Raw genomic sequence first — 22002 nt, 5'->3', positions numbered from 1 at the left:
TTTATTGCTGGTTGGTCATTATTAAAAAACATTTGCCACTAAATAAATGACATTTATAAAAAAATACTTATTTTAACCTCACTATTTATTTGGGTGATTATTACAAATAAATCAATAAATCAACATAAAACCAAATTTGCAACTCTTAACTCCTAAAATATAACAATAACTTAGTTCTCTTTGAAATGACCATGTCATAATCTGAGATCAAAATAATATTTTAAATATTATTCAAAAATCACACACAAACACACACACACACACACACACACACACACACACACACACACACACACACACACACACACACACACACACACACACACACAGTTAAAGGGATTGTTCACTTTGAAATACATTTTTGGTATGTTTTAGCTTACCTCAAGGGCATCCAAGATGTAGGTGTCTTTTTTTCCGCAGTAGTTTCAATTTTGATATTTTTAGGTCAAACCGTTCTTGTCTGTCAGTCATATAATGCAGGTCTATGGTCACTGTCTCAAAGAGCATGCACAGAGTCCAAATTAAACAATCCCCCATCGTCCAAATTAAACAATTCCCCATCGTAAGTACACATTGATGGCCTAAGACACGAAACGAGCGGTTTGTGTGAGAAAACGAACAGTATTTATATCGTTGTTACCTCTTGTACACAGCCATGTCCAAGTGATCTGAGAGCGCGGGCGGGTATAGATATATACACTAGATGTCGCATTGGCTACGGTTTCGTTCCAATGAACTGCAGTAGCCAATGCGACATCTTGCGACATCTAGTGTATATATCTATACCCGCCCGCGCTCTCAGATCACTTGGACATGGCTGTGTACAAGAGGTAACAACGATATAAATACTGTTCGTTTTCTCACACAAACCGCTCGTTTCGTGTCTTAGGCCATCAATGTGTACTTACGATGGGGAATTGTTTAATTTGGACGATGGGGGATTGTTTAATTTGGACTCTGTGCATGCTCTTTGAGACAGTGACCATAGACCTGCATTATATGACTGACAGACAAGAACGGTTTGACCTAAAAATATCAAAATTGAAACTACTGCGGAAAAAAAGACACCTACATCTTGGATGCCCTTGAGGTAAGCTAAAACATACCAAAATTTAATTTCAAAGTGAACTATCCCTTTAAGCACAGAAATTAAGCTGTTAATAAGTTTGTTCAATCTGAAAATAAGAGTTTAATGAGAAAAAACATAAACAGCACAGCTGCACAAATGCATCAATACAGATATGCATTTATTTAATACATAAATGTCAACACATTAAAGAAATGTTAAAACATTGTTCATATTCTTTGAGCAGGAAAATGTATTCAAACAATCAGCGTCGCTCGATGGATCATGAACCCTGGGTTAACAGCTTGAGGAAACCTGGAGTTTCACGACTGCAATCTGAAACCGCAAGTTCAAACGCAGCAACTCGGAAGTGAGGCTCAAAAAGATCAATCATCATAATCATAATCTCAACAGCACTTACCTTTTACTTAAAGAGAACTTACTTAAATATTCATGTACTTTGTCAAATGACACCTTTGGAAACCACTAGAGTGTGTCAAGTGGAGTAACAAGAGACGAGGCAACATTTCCACAGATGGATGATCAGTTATTAAAACATGCACATCACATGCTGTACTTGCCTAACAAAACATAACTCGTAAATATGCAAATAACCCAGGGTTTACAAATATACAGTCATGATTACTGAGGGTTAATCCAGGGTCAAATCTGTGACCGGAAACACAGAGCAAGATCCCTGAGGATTACGTCAACGCGTTTGATCGACAATCTCGAGTGTGAAATTCAGATTAAAGTGAATATGATAAAACATTAAAGATCCAAACATCAGCTTTCAGCATCAGGCCTGTTTCACACACGCATCCAACAATATCACATCATATTTTATGTATTATTTCGCTTGTTCTTTTTTATAGTGCTTTGAGTATAAGAACGGCACATTACAAATAAAATATATTATTATTATTAATAACAAATTTATGACACATTAAATATTTCATTAAAAATTATGATTAGCAGTGTTCAACTCAACTAGAGGCCCAGCTTTTCTGGGGAAAGACAAACATAAAATATTATCTCATGGAGGAATATTTACTATGTAATCTGCTATTTTGTAGAGGGTCAAAATGAGAATTTTGATCTGAGATTCGGAGCCACATTACAGGGGGCTAAAAATTACTTTAGAAAGATGACAGCATCATTAATTTAGTTTTACACAGATATTGAGAGATCTATTAGTGAAATCTGTTGACTTTTGTAATTATATGCCAACCGTGACAGTTCAAATATGGGGAAAAAGCACTTTTCATGACTTCCCCCCCAAAGTTTGCATGCCTGTAATTCAATCTTAATATCCTTTTATATTCTGGTTCCTAACAAACTTTTCTTTTGATATCTTCAGTTGTAAGGCCCAATATGGTCCAGTTTCAGAGATATGGGGATCTCAATGTGGCTCCAAGAGTAAATTGTTCAATTGTACACGCCCATTTCCATGGTCAAAAAACTGATGTGGGTCACTTTTCATACAGCTGATACTTTTTTCTTTTAAAGTGGATTATCTGAAGAACAAATAACGTTGAAACTAGAAATGCATTGTTTCCCCCTATAAAAACAATTGGATAGAACATTCCTGTCCCGAGTGCCAAAAATGCTCTTTTTCCAAAGTTTGCATGCCTTTAACTCAAGAAGTATTAAAGATATCTCAGTATGATTTTACATTCTGGTTCTTAATAAACTTCCCTTTTGGTATCTTCATTTTTAAGGCCCAATACGGTTCAATCCCACAGATATTGGGATCTCAATTCAGCTTCAAGTCCAAATTGTTGAATCTTCCCCATTTTCAATGGTTTATTGATGTGAATTTTAGGAATGGATGAAGAATTTTATGGTCAAGTTTAACTATAATATCCCTGGGTATTGTTACAAGCTTGATCATCATGAAACATTATTGTCATGGCAAGGGAGAAGTTGCATAATAAAGGTGTAATATGTGTGAAACAGGCCTTAATGCAGAAATGCAACAGAAGCTAATATCAACAGTTACAATTCTAAGAAATCTCACTTTGAGACACCATATGTAAGGTGTGTGTGTGTGTGGTCGTGTCCAAGTTCATCATCTCTGTCCGCTGTGCAAGCGCACGTGTCTGAGACAGTTGTCCTGTCTGGAGAAGGTCTTACCGCACAGCTGACAGCGGAAGGGTTTCTCACCCGTGTGCACTAGTCTGTGTGTTAAAAGACGGGTCCTCTGTGTAAAGCCTTTCCCGCACTCCTCACATCGGAAGGGTTTCTCACCCGTGTGCACTAGTCTGTGTGTTAACAGCCGAGTCCTCTGTGAAAAGCCTTTCCCGCACTCCTCACATCGGAAGGGTTTGTGTCCTGTGTGATTGCCGTGATTCAGACTCTGTGGGAGCGTTTTGGGCAAACACGAGCTTGAATGTGAGGATGGGAGTGTGTTGAACGGCGTCGAGTCAGACGAGCTCGTTGTGGGTGAGTGTCTGTGGGAATCCTGAAAATTCAAGTCGTAATTAATGTCTGGAACGCCAAAGCTCTCGTTCTGCAGAACAGCGAATAAACCGGACTGAGTCGACGTGGTCATCGGATCCTCCATCACATATGGATCTGAAAAATTATGGGAATGTTGTTCTGACTCCATAAGACTTTCCGGATGGTCGAACGCTTTCCCTGAACACCATAAACGAGTGTTTCCGTCATGGCAGTAGTTTTGTCGTTCACACTTCTGCTTTGCCTGTACTTGATTCAGTGTCTGATCCACGAGTTCTTCCACCTGTTCGATCTTCATCTCAAACTCCAGTCCGCTGAGCTCCTCTTCCTCCGGTTCCTTCAGCGGCGTTACGGACTCTTCTTGTTTCAAAAGCTGTGAATTCACATCCGCCGCCTGTGAAAAGTGAGCTTTCTCCTCTGAGAGATTCTTCACAACGATCTTTTCCTGGCTGCGATGATCAGTCTGAACTTCCCGCGAATGAGCCGTTGCACCTGTTGAGAAGTCATAAGTCAATATGATGTTTTAATTCAAATTCTACAACAAAACAACTAGTTCCTAGTCTAAACAATCATTAGGCTAATGAACCATATTCCTTGGTGCAAAAATAGCTTGATTATAATGATCAAAACTGAAATATTTTTTGAAAACTGGTGATATTTATTGTTCGCAAACAGAGAACATAATGGATGTATCAGAGAAGGATGTTGTGGTGAGGGGGGCGTGGGAATGAGAAGTCTGCAGTAGGGGAACGAGTGTGGAGACGAGCGGAGATAATGAGGTCAGGTACATGATAATTAATTAGTCTCTAATTCCAGTGATTGGCGGAGAGGTGGGATATAAGCGCCCCACAGACCTGGGACAGGGAGAGAGAGACTCATGCATTGATTGTGTTTGGACCATTTATGTTGTGATTATACAAGGCAGTGTGCCGACAGAGTCTCTTTTCTATTTTTGATTTTAGGAGTGAATAAAGACTGTTTGCACGCCCCTCAGACTTCGTCATTTCTATCTGTGAACGTTCTCCCGAGACGAAGAAGTCAAGCCATGAGGCCAGCTCAGCCAACGCCGCTTGCGGACCCGGTCAAGTCACTCGCCAGTCTTCATCAGACTCAACATCAGGTGCTGATGGACCTCAGGATGGAACAAGAGGATCGCTTCCACCTGCTGGTCCAAGCACATGAAGAAGACCAGTGGGTCATCCGGAGGTTACTCAGCCAGGAGTTCACCTTGGACGAACCCCCCACTGTTGGACGAGTCTCGCTGGTGAAGATGGGTCCACCCTAAGGAGTTTGTGGACCTCTTTGAAATAAGAGGCATGTGGGTGGGCGCGCATCCAATGGCCGGTGCGCCTGATCCCACTGCTGTCCGGGGAGGCACAGATGGCAGAGCAACGAGTACCTGTAGCGAACCTCCTGGCCTATGACGATCTAAAGCGGGTCATCCTTAAACGGGCCGGTCGCTTCCCTGAACAACATTGTCAGCGCTTCCTCTCAGTGTAGCTGGCCTTTTGTCATGGCCTAACAGCTCCGGGACGCTTGCCGCAAGTGGCTGATCACTTTAGCCACTTTTTCCATCGCTTCCACGTGGAACGGCTGAGTGGGTCCAGTGCCACCGCCCGGCATCGTTGAATCAAGCCATCCAGCGGCTGAAGATTATCTGGTGCCGTGCCCCGGGGTTGGCATGCCCCTCCCTAATCTCTCTCTCTCCAACCCCTCTCTTTCGCCCTATTCCTGCTCGAAGTATCACGCCTCCTCGAACCCCACAGCGGGGAAGTTATTTCCAGGGGGCTAGATCTGCGAGACGAGGGGGCCTGCTGGAGATTCGGGGACCCAGGTCATTTCTAGGACTGGTGTCCAGTAATGGAGATGGGAACGTTGATCCAGGTCAATGACTCCCCGTGGGCTGTCCCCGATCAAACTGGATGATCAAACAGCCAATCAGAGTTCTCTCTCTCACCGACGGCCTAACACCGATTCTACATGTTGAATTGGCAAAAAAACAAAAACAACAACATCCGACTAGAGTCAACGATGCGGAACAAAAGTCGGCCAATGCTTAAACACAGCCAGACGCTGCCCGATGGCTGACCGTTGGCTTGGTGTGCTTGGCTTTAAAGAGGCTTGGGAGGAGGGGCCTTCAAACAGCCGTAGTGAAATTCAGTATGTCATGGACCTCTGAGCAAAACTCCACACATTGGGCAGCTCTCCATGGAGAATTTGCTCCAGGCACTGGACAGACAAAGTCGGCTGTACAACAGAGGAACGCAACAGCATCTAGATCTAAGTTCTAAGGCAAGGAACTTATGTGGTTGCACGGTGAGTTGGGGATCTCGATTATGAGGTAAGACGAACGGACAGGGGTGATTCATGTCAAATTTATCATCTCAATCTTTTAAAAGGCTGGAATGAGGTGAGGTTGGTTGAGTTAGCAACAGCCGTTCCGACAGAGGAAGATCTCGGGCCAGCAGCAGCTGTCAAAACCAAACCGCTTGCTCTGGGGGAGATCACCTCTCGCCGCTGCAGCTCACAGATTTTGCAGATGTTTTCACCCCTGCCTGGTCGCACAAACCTCATACAGCACCATACTGAAACAATCCCCGGGGAGGTGGCACGCAGCCATCCCTGTACTTTACCCGAACACAAGAAAAAAGTGGTAAAGGACCAATTAAAGGCAATGCTAGAGTTTAGAGTAATAGAAGAATCGCATAGCGACTGGGCGAGCCCTAGCCTGGGAAAACCCAGACGAAGTTCCGGCAAATTTAGATTTGCTCTGCAAGTCAGTCTGGCCAAGAGCCCATTCAAGCCCATTTCCAATCTTTCCAAATCTTGGCACCAATCACAAACATTGAGGCGGGCTTTACACGATGACGATCGCTCTGATTGGTTTTTTAGGTCTATCCAATTGCACCTAGAGGCATTTGAGCGACGTCTGTTGGTGACGCCCCTTTGGAAATGGGATGTGAATGAAGCTTCCCCAGACCCACTCTCAGTTACGACTGAGAAGGGTCTGGTATAAACCAGGCTAGGCGAGCGCGATAGTTTTGGTACAATAGAAGGGGGAATGCTGTGTCAAAATTCAGTGCTTATCCAATGCCCCAAGTTGATGAGCTGCTTGATCGGTTAGGTAAGGCACTGGATTTGACAAAAGGGTTCTGGCAGATCCCCTTATCGCCATTATCCAAAGAAAAAGAGCCTTCACAACGCCATTCAGATTACACCAATTTAATACTCTTCAGTTCGGGGCTCCCGCCACCTTTCAACATCTCATGGACAAAATCCTAAAGCCTCATTCCGCGGATGCCACTGCCTACCTTGAATCATATAAAGTCATGGCTTAGAAAAGAAGACACGTGTAACAGTTTGTTGGATACGTGCAGCTCTTAAAGTGACAGCAGCCTAATATCGCTAACAATGGAAGACAGCAAAAATCCCTCACTGCTCTTGACTGGTTGAGCTCTGCTGGAGCAGCTATAAAATATTTACTGTACTATTAAATTAAAGTCAAAATATGATAGATCAATAATATGAACAGTGAAAGTAACAGCAGCTACTACAATACGCAAGTATACAATTTGTAATAAATAATTATTTAGAGAAAAAGTTAAACATTTTAAGAACAATATTTTATTGTAAAATATTTTTAACATGAATATAATAAATATTACCAGTTTTCTAAAATAATTCAGTTTTAATAATTATAATTATAAATATGAATATATATTTATAATTATTACATTATAATTAATGTAAAAATATTAATATATTTATATTACAAATGTTATACTTATTATTTTTACTAACATTAGAGAAAAGTAACATATTTCAAATATATTGTTTATATATAAAACATTTCATTATATTTTATTATTATATAGTATTATATTTTATATAATATTAGTTTTAACATAAATATAAAAGTCACCCTATATATATATATATATATATATATATATATATATATATATATATATATATATATATATATATATATATCTCAGCATTAAATAGTTTTTTACATTTAAATTTAACTAACCCCCCACCCCCATCAACACACACACACGCGCGCGCGCTCTCTCTCTTTCTCTTTCTCTCTCACTCATACACACAAAAACACAGTATGATGGTTTTTGATCTGATATTGTCACCAGCTCAGACTCACTCGTGTCCATGATCTCCACCTGTACGCCGACAGAGCATCTCTCAGCAGTGACTCTCAGTAGTTTAGTCTTCAGTCCCTGGATCTCCTGGTTCCTCCTCCGGATCTCCTGATGAAGAGCTGCAGCCTCTTCCTCCAGCAACTGACTGATCTCCACCGCGGCCGCCTTCATGATCGCGGAGATCTGAGTCTGGAACATCCCCGCGGAGCTCATCTCGCTATCAAAGCTCTCTGCAGTTACATTACTATGGAGAAAAACATAATCCACCATTGCTGCTTCCTGCTCATTCGGGGGGCGTGACGTGTTTCCGGTGAACTGTGGCGCTTTTAGGACACGCTCACCAAAGTAAAAGACACGCGAGCAGCGGCAGGTCCAAAGTAGACAATTATAAGGCGCAATGAATGATAACTCATTTTACATGATTTATGAATTTTCAAAAGCTATTTTATAGTAAAAACAACAGAAAATGAGATACTACTACAGCGTCAAATACACTGCGAGAGTCTTTTCACATCATTAATACTTTTCTTGAAAAAGACAGACGAAAAAAATGTGTAGTTAAATATTTAAAGACATGCATGAAGACATTTATGTATATGATTTTCTCAATATTAAGTTTTATTTTTTTTTATTTAAACGTCATTTATTTATCTACAATTTGACACACTGTTGTACTGTAGTTTAAGCATTTCTTATTCGTATTTATTCATTAGTTATTGGACATGAAGCTGTAAATTCTGTCATTTATTACTCACCCTCATGTCGTTCCAAACCCGTAAGACTTCCGTTCATCTTCAAACACTAATGATGATATTTAAAATGAAATCTAAGAGATTTCTGTCAGTCCCTCGACAGTCCATGAAACTACCACTTTAAAAAGTACGTAGAGATTGTAAAACTAATCCATATGAACTGAGTGGTTTAATAAAAATAAAAAAATTCTTAAAGCTGCAGTCGGCAAGATTTTTTTGATCATATTCACTGACACTATTCTCCGACATAAATCATCCGATTTTAGAAAAAAACCCGCGCTTCTTCCTCCACCTGGGGCCCGTTCTTCGTACGTCGCTAACTCAGTTAGCTGGATTTGATTGTTGGCGATTTGGCATGATCTTGGATTGTTTGGTTCTTCAACGCTCATCCTGGACTTGTTGTCATAGCAACAGGTGCGCAATCTTAAACCTGCTCGTGAGCAGAGGCTTATTTCATGTTAACAGGATTAGACTGCGGCTTCATAAGCGGAGCTGATACGGGAAGTCCAGCGCAGCGCGATAGTGCACTTTCTGAGATATATATTTTTTCTCGTGACTTGTGAGATTGTCGTTTACATTATTAATTTGTTGGAAACGCACATTTATTTTCGACTTGTCGGAGTCGGGCTTACAGCACAAACTGTTTGCATTGCCCTAAGATTATTTGCGTCTCTTTCCTTTACACTATTGGAGATGCGGAGAACTTGATGGAAAGTGCTGTCTGTTGTGTCATTCGGAGTTTACCTGGCGCTTTTAGGTTTAAAAAACAGTTTCCAAGCCACTAATTAAGACCCAATGTTGTAAAGCAGTTTTTTTAAGGCTATCATAATTTTTTATGAAGATCATGCAATCATGACCATGCCGATTACAGTATATGTCACTCAGGCTTCACTAACGTGATTGGTACCATAGACTATAGGCTAGACCATAGACTGCCATCAAGGCCTCAATGAAGGGGATTATGTGAACAGAAAGGGGGTTCACAATGTAAATGTGCAGCCCAGTTACTATTGTGATTCTTAATATTCCAGATTAGTAATATTATATCAAATAAAAAAAGGCAGTTGACTAAAATCTTCCATATCACAAATGTGAAAGCAAAATGGCCAGGATCTGTGCATGACTTAAGCATTTTCAGAGATTCACATTTATGCACGTTATTTGAAAGTGGTAAGGAAAGTTCCACAATTAAATATCAAGCTCACTGTATTACATACACTTATGCTGATCCTAACAGAACTGCATTTTTTCATAGGTGATTATGATATGTTCCTGCAGACAGGTGTTTATGACCCCATTCCCTGACCCAAACCAGTTACAATGCAGCTCTAGCCAGGACAAGGGCACACAATGAAATGAACTTTGGCTAAAGAGAATATTTCAGTGTCTGATAAGTCTGAGGGTTGCACACCTGACAGGGCCTGTGACATTGTTGCATGTGCCATATTACACAACATAAAAAAAAAAATGCTTAGTTCCTTGAGTTTATTACAATTGTTCTTTGTAAATAAAAGCCAGTGGTCAAGTGCCTGCAACAAGAGATATTAGACACATGCCTCATGCAACAAATAAAAAGGAAAAGTTGGCTATCCACTGCCCACCTGTAGGCCTATGTCTCCTCTGTCTGTGCAGACTCTTCTGTAGGCCTTTCTGTAGATGTGGAATCCTGCAACTTATATTGCAGCCATAAAGCATACAAGTATAAATTAAGTAAAGTTATTTATGCACTTGCAGGTAGGCTAGTTCCTCCATTTAGCAGACGCTTTTATCCAAAGCGACTTACAAATTAGGACAAAAATTCAGCGAGTCATCATAAAGAGGCAAAAGCAACAACAACACAAGAAGTGCTCAAAATACGAAGTTCAGGTATTATTCAGAGTAGCATAAGCCTGATAAGTGATGTTTCAAAGGGAACGTTTTTGTAAACATTTTTTTTAGGTTAAGTGCTCACGGAAGAGATTGGTTTTCAGCTGTCTTTTGAATGTTGTCAGGGATTCTGCATTCCGGATGAGGGTGGGGAGAGCGTTCCACCAGCATGGAACTGTGAATGAGAATGTTCTGGAAAGTGATTTTGTGGCTTTCTGTGATGGAACCACGAGACGTCGCTCGTTGACCTATCGTAGGTGTCTGGTAGGGATGTAGACTCGTAGGAGTGAGTGAAAGTAGGAGGGAGCTGAGCCTGTGATGGATCTGTAAGCAAGCGTCAGTGCCTTGAACTTGATGCGAGCAGCGAGTGGTAGCCAGTGCAGAGAGATGAACAGAGGAGTGACGTGGGCCCTCTTGGGCTCGTTGAAGACAAGACGAGCTGCAGCATTCTGGATCATCTGTAGGGGTTTGGTTGCACATGCTGGAAGTCCAGCCAGAAGAGCATGAATGTGTATATGTGCATAAAATATGTTTATCGTACAGTATAAAGTGATCGAGTCTCTTAAAGCTGCAGTCGGCAAGTCTGGTAGATTGAGAAATGTTTAAAACCCTCATGCCCCTCCCCCACTACCAGCGAGCACCCATTTTCTGTGAACGCCTCCGTCTCTTCAGCATCGATCAACACCATGGACTCGGAGGTAGGCTGCCCTGGCTAATCTACCCATAGATAGCAATAACCGAGGAATTGGAAGCCTGTTTGTAGATTTTCTCTCCGCCATCACGCTTTGTACAATCCAACACATCTGCGAACTTCAGGCGTGTGCATGTGATGTTGTAACATGCGCAGGGGAGGGGTTCTCTGTGTGCACGAACTGTGATTGACAGTCAGATCTCACACAGCCCAGCGCTGATTGGACCAGAAGAACCAGGAGCGTGAATTTTTGCAAAACAAATAACACGCTCCAGGGGCCCGTTCTTCATACGTTGCTTATTACATCCGAGATCAAATGACACATCCAAGATGATATCATCGTGCTAATCATGATCTGGCTAACTCGGTTCTTCAAACACACTTGCCGGATAGGATTAGTATCGCTGGATTGAGTTATCTGAGATAATTGCGCGTTCATGCGCTGGGTTAAAAGGGGATATGTATCGATAGTAGAAACATTGATCAGCAACGCTGCTATTGGCTGTTCAGCGTGGCCAAAGAGCGGGCTCAGTTTTTCTCCTCAGCAGAGCAAGAACAGTCGAAGTTTATTCGGAATTTTAATGTTTAATCAAAACGCCAGGGAACACCTCAAAGTCTGCAAAAGCCAGGAGAGAGGGCTGGCAAAAAGTAGCAGACAATTTAAATCCGTTAGAAGTGGCCATGTTAGATGTTTTTATCACTTATTAGCCTATATTTTTGTATTTGAATAATTGCATAATTACTTTGTTCATTGTAATGTCAGAGTCACCACACTAGAACATGGGAACAAACAAAAGTGGAGTACAAAAATATTCTACATAATGGTAATTTTTTGTTATATTATAGTCTCTTTTATAAAAGGCACTGTTAAATAAATGGTTGTCTGTTTATAAAAGCAACCAAGAAAAAGGCTGAGAAAAAAAGAAAGAAAAGATCTTAGCCTACACTGTAAAATAATTTTTGCTGCTTTAAATTAAGGCCGTATAGTCATTTCAACGGTTAAATCTTAATGATGAGTAATGATGAATTGCTTTGACTTGTGAAAGTGAAAACTGATAAACTTATGTTAATGTAAAAATATTTTGCCATGAGTTATTGATCACATTTTTCCCGAGTGTAGTTCATTGTAATGACATTGTGTTTTCCTCTTTTGTGCACTTTTACATAAAACACTTTTACATAATACACTTGTATCTGTCCCCAAGAAAGTGGTGCTGAAATATGTGCAGTAAGTGGACATTTTCTAACTTTCCAAAGGAAAGAAAGTACAAGACTTTGTAATGTCTATTTGTTTCCATTGCACTGGACAGTGAATAAACCCTCTCAGATAACTGTCTTATGGAGCAGTGGTTCCCAACCTTTTTTTGTCTGAGACCCCCTTTTTCCCAAGAAAATATTTTAGGGCCCCCCTTCACATTTAATGATATTTTCGCTCTTGTAAGCTTGCAGCAAGGATGACAAAATATTATGTTTTCAAACAAACGGTATGTTTACTATAAACAGATATGTTTATGCACAAATAATAGCCTATAATATTGAAAATACAATAACAAAAACATTAGTAGGCCCTTTGTAATTTAAAAATGTAAGCCTAGGAGTAGCCTATAAATTTGCCCTTTTTTAAATGCAATAACAAAAATATCAGTATTCACTGATAGAGTGTGTAGAGTGTGTAGGTAAAAAAAGAATGAATATAGGCTATTACTAAATGACTTCTGTCTGGGGCCTCAATACTTGCATGTTATTTGTGAGGCTTTATCAATGTGAGGCTTTATTTTTAGGCTTTTGGCGCTATAGCGAGCGATAATAAACATGCGTTTATTAACAGAATAATGCGTCTTTCGGAAGAACATTGTAGCCGGAACTACTTCTCTCTCTGTGTGCGTCTATGACGAGTCACGCAGGTACTGGGCTACTCCGCAGCGCCAGCGATCCGAACCAGGGTAAAATAGTCCCAATGTAATCACTTATTATAGGTGTACCATTGTGATTCAGGATAAGACAAAAACACGGTTTGGAAAATGGATTCATGATGAACTCGCTCATTATATACATTTTGAACAGAAAAAAGTTAAGGACTTTTATTTAATGCAAATTGCTCAAAACTTTTCAAAATATGACGGGACCCCCCCACAGAGCTCGCTGAGGCCCCCTTGTGGGCCGCGACCCCCCTGTTGGGAACCAATGTGCTAAATGACTAAATGTAAATGTAAATCTATGCACACATCAGATATGATAAATGGAAGCTCAAGCATGTTTACTTGAAGTGAGAGAACCAGTGAGGTTCATTCTCGTGTTACGCAGCACGTTTGAGCTTCAGCAAGAACCAATGAGAGGCGGGAAGCAGCGAATGTTTAACACACACTTTATTAAATAAAATAAACAAATACAAAGCGAAAGACCCCTTACGGATGACTGCCGCCACACATCAGAGTCCTGCACGGGTCCGATTTTGTAAATCCGCACCCGCCCGTACCCGCAGTGCTTAAAGCCGCACCCGACCCGTTTTCCGACAGCAGCACTAATTAAAATCCGCACCCGACCCGCTTAAAATAAACCGACCACCCGAAATAAAACCAGTTTAGACTATCACATTATAGACACACTTACAAAAATGTTTATTTCCAGGTCATAGAGAAGTTATTACACGACCATTAACACCCGAAGCTGTCAAAAGGCCGGTACATGATGAACATGGCTAACGTTACCACAAAACTGAGTAGCCTTATAGCATTTTACCAATCGAACAGACGCGGCTACAACACTATATCTGCCACGCAATTTCTTCTAGCCTAAATCTGACAATTTTGGGTTCAAACACGCCCTGCACACCACACATACAGTGTTAAATTTGAAAAATACTCTTCGATAGAACTGCTTTGTTACCACAGTTATCTGCGTGCTTCCTCAGCGATGAAGTTCCACATTTGCGGCTATCCAACACGAAATGCAGCAAAGCCTTTCACAATATTGTTTTCTTCAGATAACTCCAAATTTCTCCCACACACTGGACTTGATTTTTGATGACGTATTGTCGACAACTTTACCATCTCCACTAGCTATTCTTTTCTTCAAGTCCTCAGCATCCACCTCGACGTTATGATGAATTTTTAAAAGTGAAAGTAGGTATAGAGACTCCTGGGAGGGCGTGGGCACAAATAAACTGATGTGGATTTTAAATTATTTGATCAACTTGAAATACAGGCATATTTTTGTAGATATGCATACAGGGCCGGAGTGGGGCCACATTTCAGCCCGGGAGTTTCAGGCCCAAGACCGGCCCTCTTTTTCCATGGTGGAATTCCAAATTAGCACTTTTTCCAAATTGGATAAATGAAGCAACAGTTCAGCTCTTACTATTGTGTAGTTTTTATTAATAACATGGTTCAACAAATAATGTAAAGGTTAAATAATAATTCACTTAAGCTGAGAAGTTAACAAAAAATGTTCCACTATTCCACATGGGTAGGTTGATAAATTAACAAAAGCAGAAAGAAAGAAAGAAAGAAAGAAAGCATTTGAAATGTATCCCACTCTTCCACAAAGAGGCATATTGAACTAATGTTTACAGATTTATTTGTATTTAAAAATATTCAAAAATAAAGCTTTTTTAATCAAAAAACGTGATACCTAATGACATTTGAGGTTATTAAAACAGTAAGTCCCGCCCATCGACTGCCAAAAATAAAAGTGTTCGAGCGAGCAAAAGCAGGAGATCAAGCGCGAGAGCGTGGGGAATGATCATGCGCGCGCGCGTGCCCAGAGGAGATGTCATACGGGCGCCCTTGGGGTTTGAATGAGCTCGCGAGTTCCCGCTTCCTCGCGTGTAGATCTGTTATCCTCTCGCGAATGTCATTTACTGCGCACGCCAGCATCAGTTGTGCGCTCCGTTTATTTTGTCATTGATTTGCAGCCATAGGGCCGGCCCAGCTATCGGTAGGCACCGGCGGTGCCGCGGTAGCCTACCTGAGAAAACGTTTTAGAAAAGATGGGCTATGGACCCAACCAACTCTATGGGAGGGGAGAACTCCCTCTCATGGTACAACCCATGCGCGCTGCGGTGTCAGAATGCGGAAAGTGTGTAGCCTAATGTAACTAACGTGACAAATATAAAAAAAAATATATAAAAAAAAATCCTCGACCGGCCCAAAGTGAAGCGGCCCACCGGGAATTCTCCCGATTACCCACCCCGGGCCTGTATGCATATATTTTTACGTTCGCATGGGATTGTTTTAAACCCGTGTTTAGCCCGTGTCCGACCCGCGGGTGCCGAACCCATGCAGGACTCTGCCACACATAATAAAACAGAAACATAAATCCAGGCCTGTCCTCTCTCGTCCTTCACTGTCGTCGCTCCTCCTTTTATGCTTCTGCTCCTCCGTGAGACATACGAGACCGGTGCGTCGGGCCGGTGAAGCTCATCAGCAATCATGCCATCGGCTTCGTGCCGTTCTCTCACAGCCCTCGGCCTCGTCCTGATTGCCACAAGGCCTTAACGACGATATGCAACAGAAGCTAATATCAACACAGTAACAATTCTAAGAAATCTCATTTTGAGACATGATATGAAAAACCTTGTGTGTGTGTGGTCGTGTCCAAGTTCATCACCTCTGTCCGCTGTGCAATCGCATGTGTCGGAGACAGCTGTCCTGTCTGGAAAAGGTCTTACCGCACAGCTGACAGCGGAAGGGTTTCTCACCCGTGTGCACTAGTCTGTGTGTTAAAAGACGCTTCCTCTGTGTGAAGCCTTTCCCGCACTCTTCACATTGGAAGGGTTTTTCGTCCATGTGCACTAGTTTGTGTGTTAATAGCCGCCCCCTCTGTGGGAAGCCTTTCCCGCACTCCTCACATCGGAAGGGTTTGGGGCCTGTGTGCTTGCCGGCATTCAGAGTTTTGGGCAAACACGAGCTTGAATGTGAGGATGGGAGTGTGTTGAACGGTGTCGAGTCAGACTCGCTCGTGCTGGGTGAGCTTCTATAGGAATCCTGAAGATCCAAGTCGTACTCAATGTCTGCAACACCAACACTCTCGTTCTGCAGAACAGCCAATAAACCAGACTGAGTCGACGCAGTAATCGAATCCTCCATCACATATGGATCTGTAAAATTATGGGAATGTTGTTCTGACTCCATAACACTTTTCGGATGGTCAAACGCTTTCCCTGAACACCATAAACGAGTGTTTCCGTCATGGCAGCGGTTTTGTCCTTTAAACTTCTGCTTTGCCTGAACTTGATTCAGTTTCTGATCCACATGTTCTTCCACCTGTTCGATCTTCATCTCAAACTCCAGTCTGCTGAGCTCCTCTTCCTTCGGTTCCTTCAGCGGCATCATAGACTCTTCTTGTTTCAGCTGCTGTGAAAAGTGAGGTTTCTCCTCCGAGAGATTCTTCACAACAACCTTTTCCTGGCTGTGATGATCAGTCTGAGCTTCCCGCGAATGAGCCGTTACACCTGTCGAGAAGTCATATGTCAATATGAGGTTTTAATTCAAATTCTACAACAAAACAAATAGTAACAGGTCTAAAATCTATAAGTATGTCAGTATTAGTTGAATTTCATGTTAATACATCAAGCTGCTACAATATGAACCATATTACCTGATGCAAAAATAGTTTGATGTTTATTGTTCGTAAACAGAGAACATAATGGATGTATCAGAGAAGGGTGTTGTGGTGAGGGGGGCGTGGGAATGAGAAGTCTGCAGTAGGGGAACGAGTGTGGAGACGAGCGGAGATAATGAGGTCAGGTACATGATAATTAACTAGTCTCTAATTCCAGTGATTGGCGGAGAGGTGGGATATAAGCGCCCCACAGACCTGGGACAGGGAGAGAGAGACTCTTGCACTGATTGTGTTTGGACTGTTTATGTTGTGATTATACAAGGAAGTGTGCCGACAAAGTTTATTTTCAATTTTTGACTTTGGGAGTGAATAAAGACTGTTTGCACGCCACTCAGACTTCGAAATTTCTATCTGTGAACGTTCTCTCGAGACGAAGAAGTCAAGCCATGAGGCCAGCTCAGCCAACGCCGCTTGCGGACCCGGTTAAGTCACTCGCCAGTCTTCATCGAATTCAACATCAGGCACTGATGGACCTCAGGATGGAACAAGAGGATCGCTTCCACCTGCTGGTCCAAGCGCATGAAGAAGACCAGTGGGTCATCCGGAGGTTACTCAGCCAGGAGTTCACCTCGGACGAACCCCCCACCGTTGCCCACGTCCCGCTGGCGAAGATGGGTCCACAGGACCACCCAAAGGAGTTTGTGGACCTCTTTGAAATAAGAGGCATGTCGGTGGGCACGCACCCAATGGCCGGTGCGCCTGATCCCATTGCTGTCCGGGGAGGCACAGGTGGCAGAGCAACAGGTACCTGTAGCGAACCTCCTGGCCTATGACGATCTAAAGCAGATCATCCTTAAACAGGTCGGTCGCTTCCCTTAACAACACTGTCAGCGCTTCCTCTCAGTGGAGCTGGCCTTTTGTCATGGCCTGACAGCTCCGGGACGCTTGCCGCAAGTGGCTGATAGCCGAAACAAGCGACGTCTAGGAAGTGGCTGATCTGGTGGCACTGGAGCAGTTCATTGCTCGGCTTCCAAGAGGAACGGCTGAGTGGGTCCAGTGCCACTGCCTGGCATCACTGGATCATGCCATCCAGCTGGCTGAGGATCATCTAATGCTGGCCCCGGGGTCGGCATGTCCCTCCCTAATCTCTCTCTCTCCAACCGCTCTCCCGTTCTATTCCTGCTCCCAGGTAACGAAGTAGCACGCCTACGGTCGTTTTTTCCAGGGGGCTAGATCTGCGACACGAGAGGGCCTGCCGGAGATGTGGGGACCCGGGTCATTTCTAGGAACTGGTGTCCAGTAATGGAGGTTGGAACGTTGATCCGGGTCCCCGACTCCCTGTGGGCTGACCCCGATCAAACTGGGCTGAACCAAATACCTGTGAGTATTAAGGGGGGTACATGTGAGGCTTTGGTGGGGGTGTGACATGATATTCGAAAGCAGATTTAAGCAGATATATTTGCCATTCAAAAAGGGAAAGTAAAACTAAGACTGCAGATATACAAACCATAAACAAAGCAGTGCTTGCATACCGTTTTGAATATCAATCATGCAGATCACGTTCTTTATTCCCCTCCACTCATGTTATTGTCCTTCGGATGAGACGTAAAACCGAGGTCCTGACTCTCTGTGGTCATTAAAAATCCCATGGCATTTCTCGTAAAGAGTAGGGGTGTAACCCCGGTGTCCTGGCCACATTCCACCCATTGGCCCTTACCAGTCATGGCCTCCTAATAATCCCCTTACATTGAATTGGCTCTATCACTCTCTCTTCTCTCTCCACCTATAGCTGGTGTGTGGTGAGCGCACTGGCGCCGTTGTACTGTGGCTGCCGTCGCATCATCCAAGTGGATGCTGCACACTGGTGGTGGTTGAGAAGAGATCCCCTGATATGATTGTAAAGCGCTTTTGGTGTACAGTAGTACATATGAAAGCGCTATATAAATGCCTCATTCATTCATTAATTCATTCATTGTGAAAATATTGGTAAAAGAATGCTCAGGTAATATTACGTAAAATTAGAACAGCATTCGTCTGTGCTGTCATGACTTTTTTTGCTTGTTCTCATCACTTTTCCTCTTATTCTCGTGCACTGACTTGTTTGCTAAACCGAACAGCCAATCATACCCCTTTTCCACCAAGGTAGAGCTGGTGCTGGTCCGGAGCCAGCGCCTAGTTTCAAATCGGTTCTTTGTTTTTCCACAGCCAAAGCACCAGCTCCGAACCAGTAAAACTGGTTCTCAAGTAGCACCAAATCATTGCAGGGTCTAGAACGGAGCCAAGAAAGAACCGCTTGCGTCAGAGGCTGGGGCGGGGTTATCGTGGCCAACAAGACTGAAGAGAAACTTGTGACCGCCATTTTTAAATAGCAGCTAGTCGAGCTAATAGCAGCTCGATTATAATATCCGTCTATGTAAGTTACGGCGAGCTGCACGAACGCGTTGGATTCGCCGTGTTTGGATGCCGATTTATTTTCACAAACCCATGAGCATCCATAGTAACGCAACGTCTATTATTGTTGATGCCTTGTTCGAGATGCATCAGAGCAGCGTGGACCGATCAGAGCTGCGGGAGTATTTGGAGATCATACGACTCCTTGTGCTTTTTGATCGCTTTCGCAGTGCTTTGATTTCATGTGCTGATCGTTCTGCAAGAAGCCGATGCATCTCGAACAAGTCTGGTGTGTTTGTGTTTGGCGCTGCCGGACTAGCGTTGCTGGGCAACATGATACGTATGCAGTGACGTAAGATATAGCTCTGTTGTGGCTCTCTGGCCGGTGGAAACGCAAACCGGTTCTTAGTAAGCTCGTCAGTCGAATCAACTCCGAACTGGCAATAGCTCTAGCTCTGAACCAGCAAACGGTTCTTGTTGGTGGAAAAGGGGTATCAGAGTTCTAATTCTCACCAACGGCCCGACGCCGATTATACATGTTTAATCAGCCCAAAAAAAACTGACATCATCCGACTAGAGCCAACGGTGTGAACAAGCCCTAGATCCGAAGGTGCGGAACACACCGAAAAAAAAAAAACTAAGTCAGCCGAGGCTCATAAACAGCCTGACGCTGCCCGATGGCTGCCCGTTGGCTTGGTGTGCTTGGCTTTAAAGAGGCTTGGGAGGAGGGGCCTTCAAACAGCTGTAGTGAAATACAGTATGTCATGGACCGCTGAGCAAAACTCCACACATTGGGCGGCTCTCCATGGAGAATTTGCTCCCGGCACTGGACAGACAAAGTCGGCTGTACAACAGAGGAACGCAACAGCATCTAGATCTAAGTTCTAAGGCAAGGAACTTTTGTGGTTGCATGGTTGGGAAGTTGGGGATCTCGATTATGAGGTAAGATGAACAGACAGGGGTGATTCATGTCAAATTGATCATCTCAATCTTTTAAAAGGCTGGAATGAGGTGAGGTTGGTTGAGTTAGCAACAGCCATTCCGACAGAGGAAGATCTCGGGCCAGCAGCAGCTGTCAAAACCAAACCGCTTGCTCCGGGGGAGATCACCTCTCGCCGCTGAAGCTCACAGATTTAGCAAAGTTGCAAGCAGATTTTGCTGATGTTTTCACCCCTGCCTGGTCGCAAAGACCTCATACAGCACCATATTGAAACAATCCCCGGGGAAGTGGCACACAGCCATCCCTATAGTTTACATGAACACAAGAAAAAAGTGGTATAGAACGAATTAAAGGCCATGCTAGAGTTTAGAGTAATAGAAGAATTGCATAGCATAGCCCGATAGTTTTGGTACCCAAACGGACGGCTCTGTCCGTTTCCCATATGGAATTTGACGCTTTTCCAATGCCCTGAGTTGATGAGCTGCTTGATCGGTTAGGTTCGGTTTGCTTTTACTCGACACTGGATTAACAAAACACCGGATCGACACTGGATTATCTCGACACTTAACAAAAAGGTACTGGCAGATCCCCTTATCTCCATTATCCAAAGAAAAATAGCCTTCACAATGCACAGATTACACCATTTTATTACTCTTTCGTTCGGGTTGTTCGGGGCTCCCGCCACCTTTCACCGGCTCATGGACCTCATTCCGCGGATGCCACTGCCTACCTTGACAACATTATCATATAAAGTCATGATTGGCATATGCAACATCTGCGCGCTGTCCTCAAGATAGCTGGACTCACAGCGAACCAGCGGAAGTGTGCAATTGGGCGTGTGGAGGTACGTTATCTGGGCTTTCACTTGGGACATGGGCAGGTGCGTCCCCAAATTGATAAGACTGCTGCAATTGCAGCCTGCCCAAGTCCCAAAACCAAAAAGGAGGTGAGACAGTTGCTGGTGATGGTGGGATATTATAGGAGATATTTATTCCTAATTATTCTGCGCTCACCAGCCCGCTGACTGATCTCACTTAAAAGGAAGCACCAGATCCGGTCCAGTGGACAGAGCTGTGCCAACAGGCCCGAGGTAAAGGTTGCTCTGTCAGCGGCGGGCCAGGGCTGAATCTGAGTCCAAAGCTCTCAAACAGAGAGACCAGATACAGCATCATTGGAAAAGAGTGTTTGGCCATCCTCACCCTCCGTTATTACCTACTGGGATGGGAATTCAATCTCTGTTCGGACCATTCGCCCCTCTAGTGGCTCCACTGTATGAAGGACTCCAACGCGTGGATAACCGTTAGCATTTAGCTTAACAGCCATTTAAGTTCAAGGTGGTCCACATGTCAGAGGCGTAGATGGCGACTTGCTCTCTAGAAATGGTGTGGGGGGGGGGGGGGGGATGTTGTGGCGAGGGGGGCGTGGGAATGAGAAGTCTGCAGCGGGAGAACGAGTGTGGAGACGAGCAGGGATAATGAGGTCAGGTACATGATAATTAACACCTGTCTCTAATTCCAGTGATTGGCGGAGAGGTGGGATATAAGTAGAGATGTAGAGATGCACCGATTGATCGGCTGGTGACCGGAATTGGCCGATTTTCACGTGATAAATACCGATTTTATGCCGGTCAAATGCACTCGGGCGCCGCATGATTAACATCGCGCATCATCAGCATCACACGTGCACGCGGAACACACATGTAAGAAACCTCGTGAATTACGTCCGTTCAGACCGCAAGCGTGTATTTTTTTCCGGCGTACATGTTAATCACAACGGGAGCAGGAGCAGCGCGTGAGCGTCAAGCAGGAGCGTCGCGAGCAGTGAAGCGCGCGTTTCGGCGTCGTGTCTATTTGCTGCACTCAGTGACCTGCTCACGCTCAATTAAAGGGAAAGCACACTTTTGATGGACAAAATAGCCTAAATAGGGTTTCACAAAAAAGTGCCCAAAATGCACAGAATTTGCGTGTTTTAACAAGAACTGGAGTAGGCAATGTCAGAAAAGAAAACGAAGACTAATATTTATAGAAAATGTACCCATTTAAACTTGTTTTATTATTCAGTTTGTACAAGTGATTGCAATAGGCCTGTGTGTGTGTGCTTTGAGAAATATCTTTATA

The 22002-nt window shown here is 43.4% G+C and overlaps 2 protein-coding genes across 3 annotated transcripts in view; both read right to left on the bottom strand.

Moving 5' to 3' along the window:
• Positions 1 to 1176: 1176 nt before the first annotated feature.
• On the bottom strand, positions 1177 to 9082 carry LOC309502153 (uncharacterized protein). Of its 2 annotated transcripts, XM_082174420.1 has the most exons (3): positions 8439 to 9082; positions 7686 to 7927; positions 1177 to 4018 (listed from the first exon to the last, which is right to left on the bottom strand). In XM_082174420.1, the coding sequence occupies exons 2-3, from the start codon at positions 7894 to 7896 to the stop codon at positions 3138 to 3140; spliced, it is 1092 nt and encodes a 363-aa protein (XP_082030546.1). In that variant the 5' UTR covers positions 7897 to 7927; positions 8439 to 9082; the 3' UTR covers positions 1177 to 3137. The 2 variants fall into 2 exon arrangements, with proteins under 2 accessions (XP_082030546.1, XP_082030545.1); XM_082174419.1 differs by lacking the exon at positions 8439 to 9082 and having other exon boundaries at positions 7686 to 8409.
• A 4259-nt stretch (positions 9083 to 13341) lies between these two features.
• LOC309500700 (uncharacterized protein) overlaps positions 13342 to 22002 on the bottom strand; it is a 10786-nt gene continuing 2125 nt past the window's right edge. Inside the window, exon 2 of the mRNA XM_082172393.1 lies at positions 13342 to 16444. Within this exon, the coding sequence (XP_082028519.1) occupies positions 15597 to 16444 (848 nt within the window). The 3' untranslated portion in view covers positions 13342 to 15596. The remainder of the gene's footprint in view (positions 16445 to 22002) is intronic.

The sequence above is a fragment of the Leuciscus leuciscus genome (genome assembly GCF_965113295.1).
Source record: "Leuciscus leuciscus genome assembly, chromosome: 6".
Taxonomy (NCBI): Eukaryota; Metazoa; Chordata; class Actinopteri; order Cypriniformes; family Leuciscidae; genus Leuciscus; species Leuciscus leuciscus.
Note: the sequence above shows the minus strand (reverse complement) of the source record. Positions and strands in the feature narration are given on the sequence as shown.

Excerpts from the sequence above, each read along its gene's own strand:
- LOC309502153 (XM_082174419.1), bottom strand. The coding sequence starts at position 7,953 with ATGGTGGATTATGTTTTTCTCCATAGTAATGTAACTGCAGAGAGCTTT. Across the intron at positions 4,019-7,685 it reads GGTGGAGATCATGGACACGA|GTGCAACGGCTCATTCGCGG; the intron begins GTGAGTCTGAGC and ends ACTTCTCAACAG.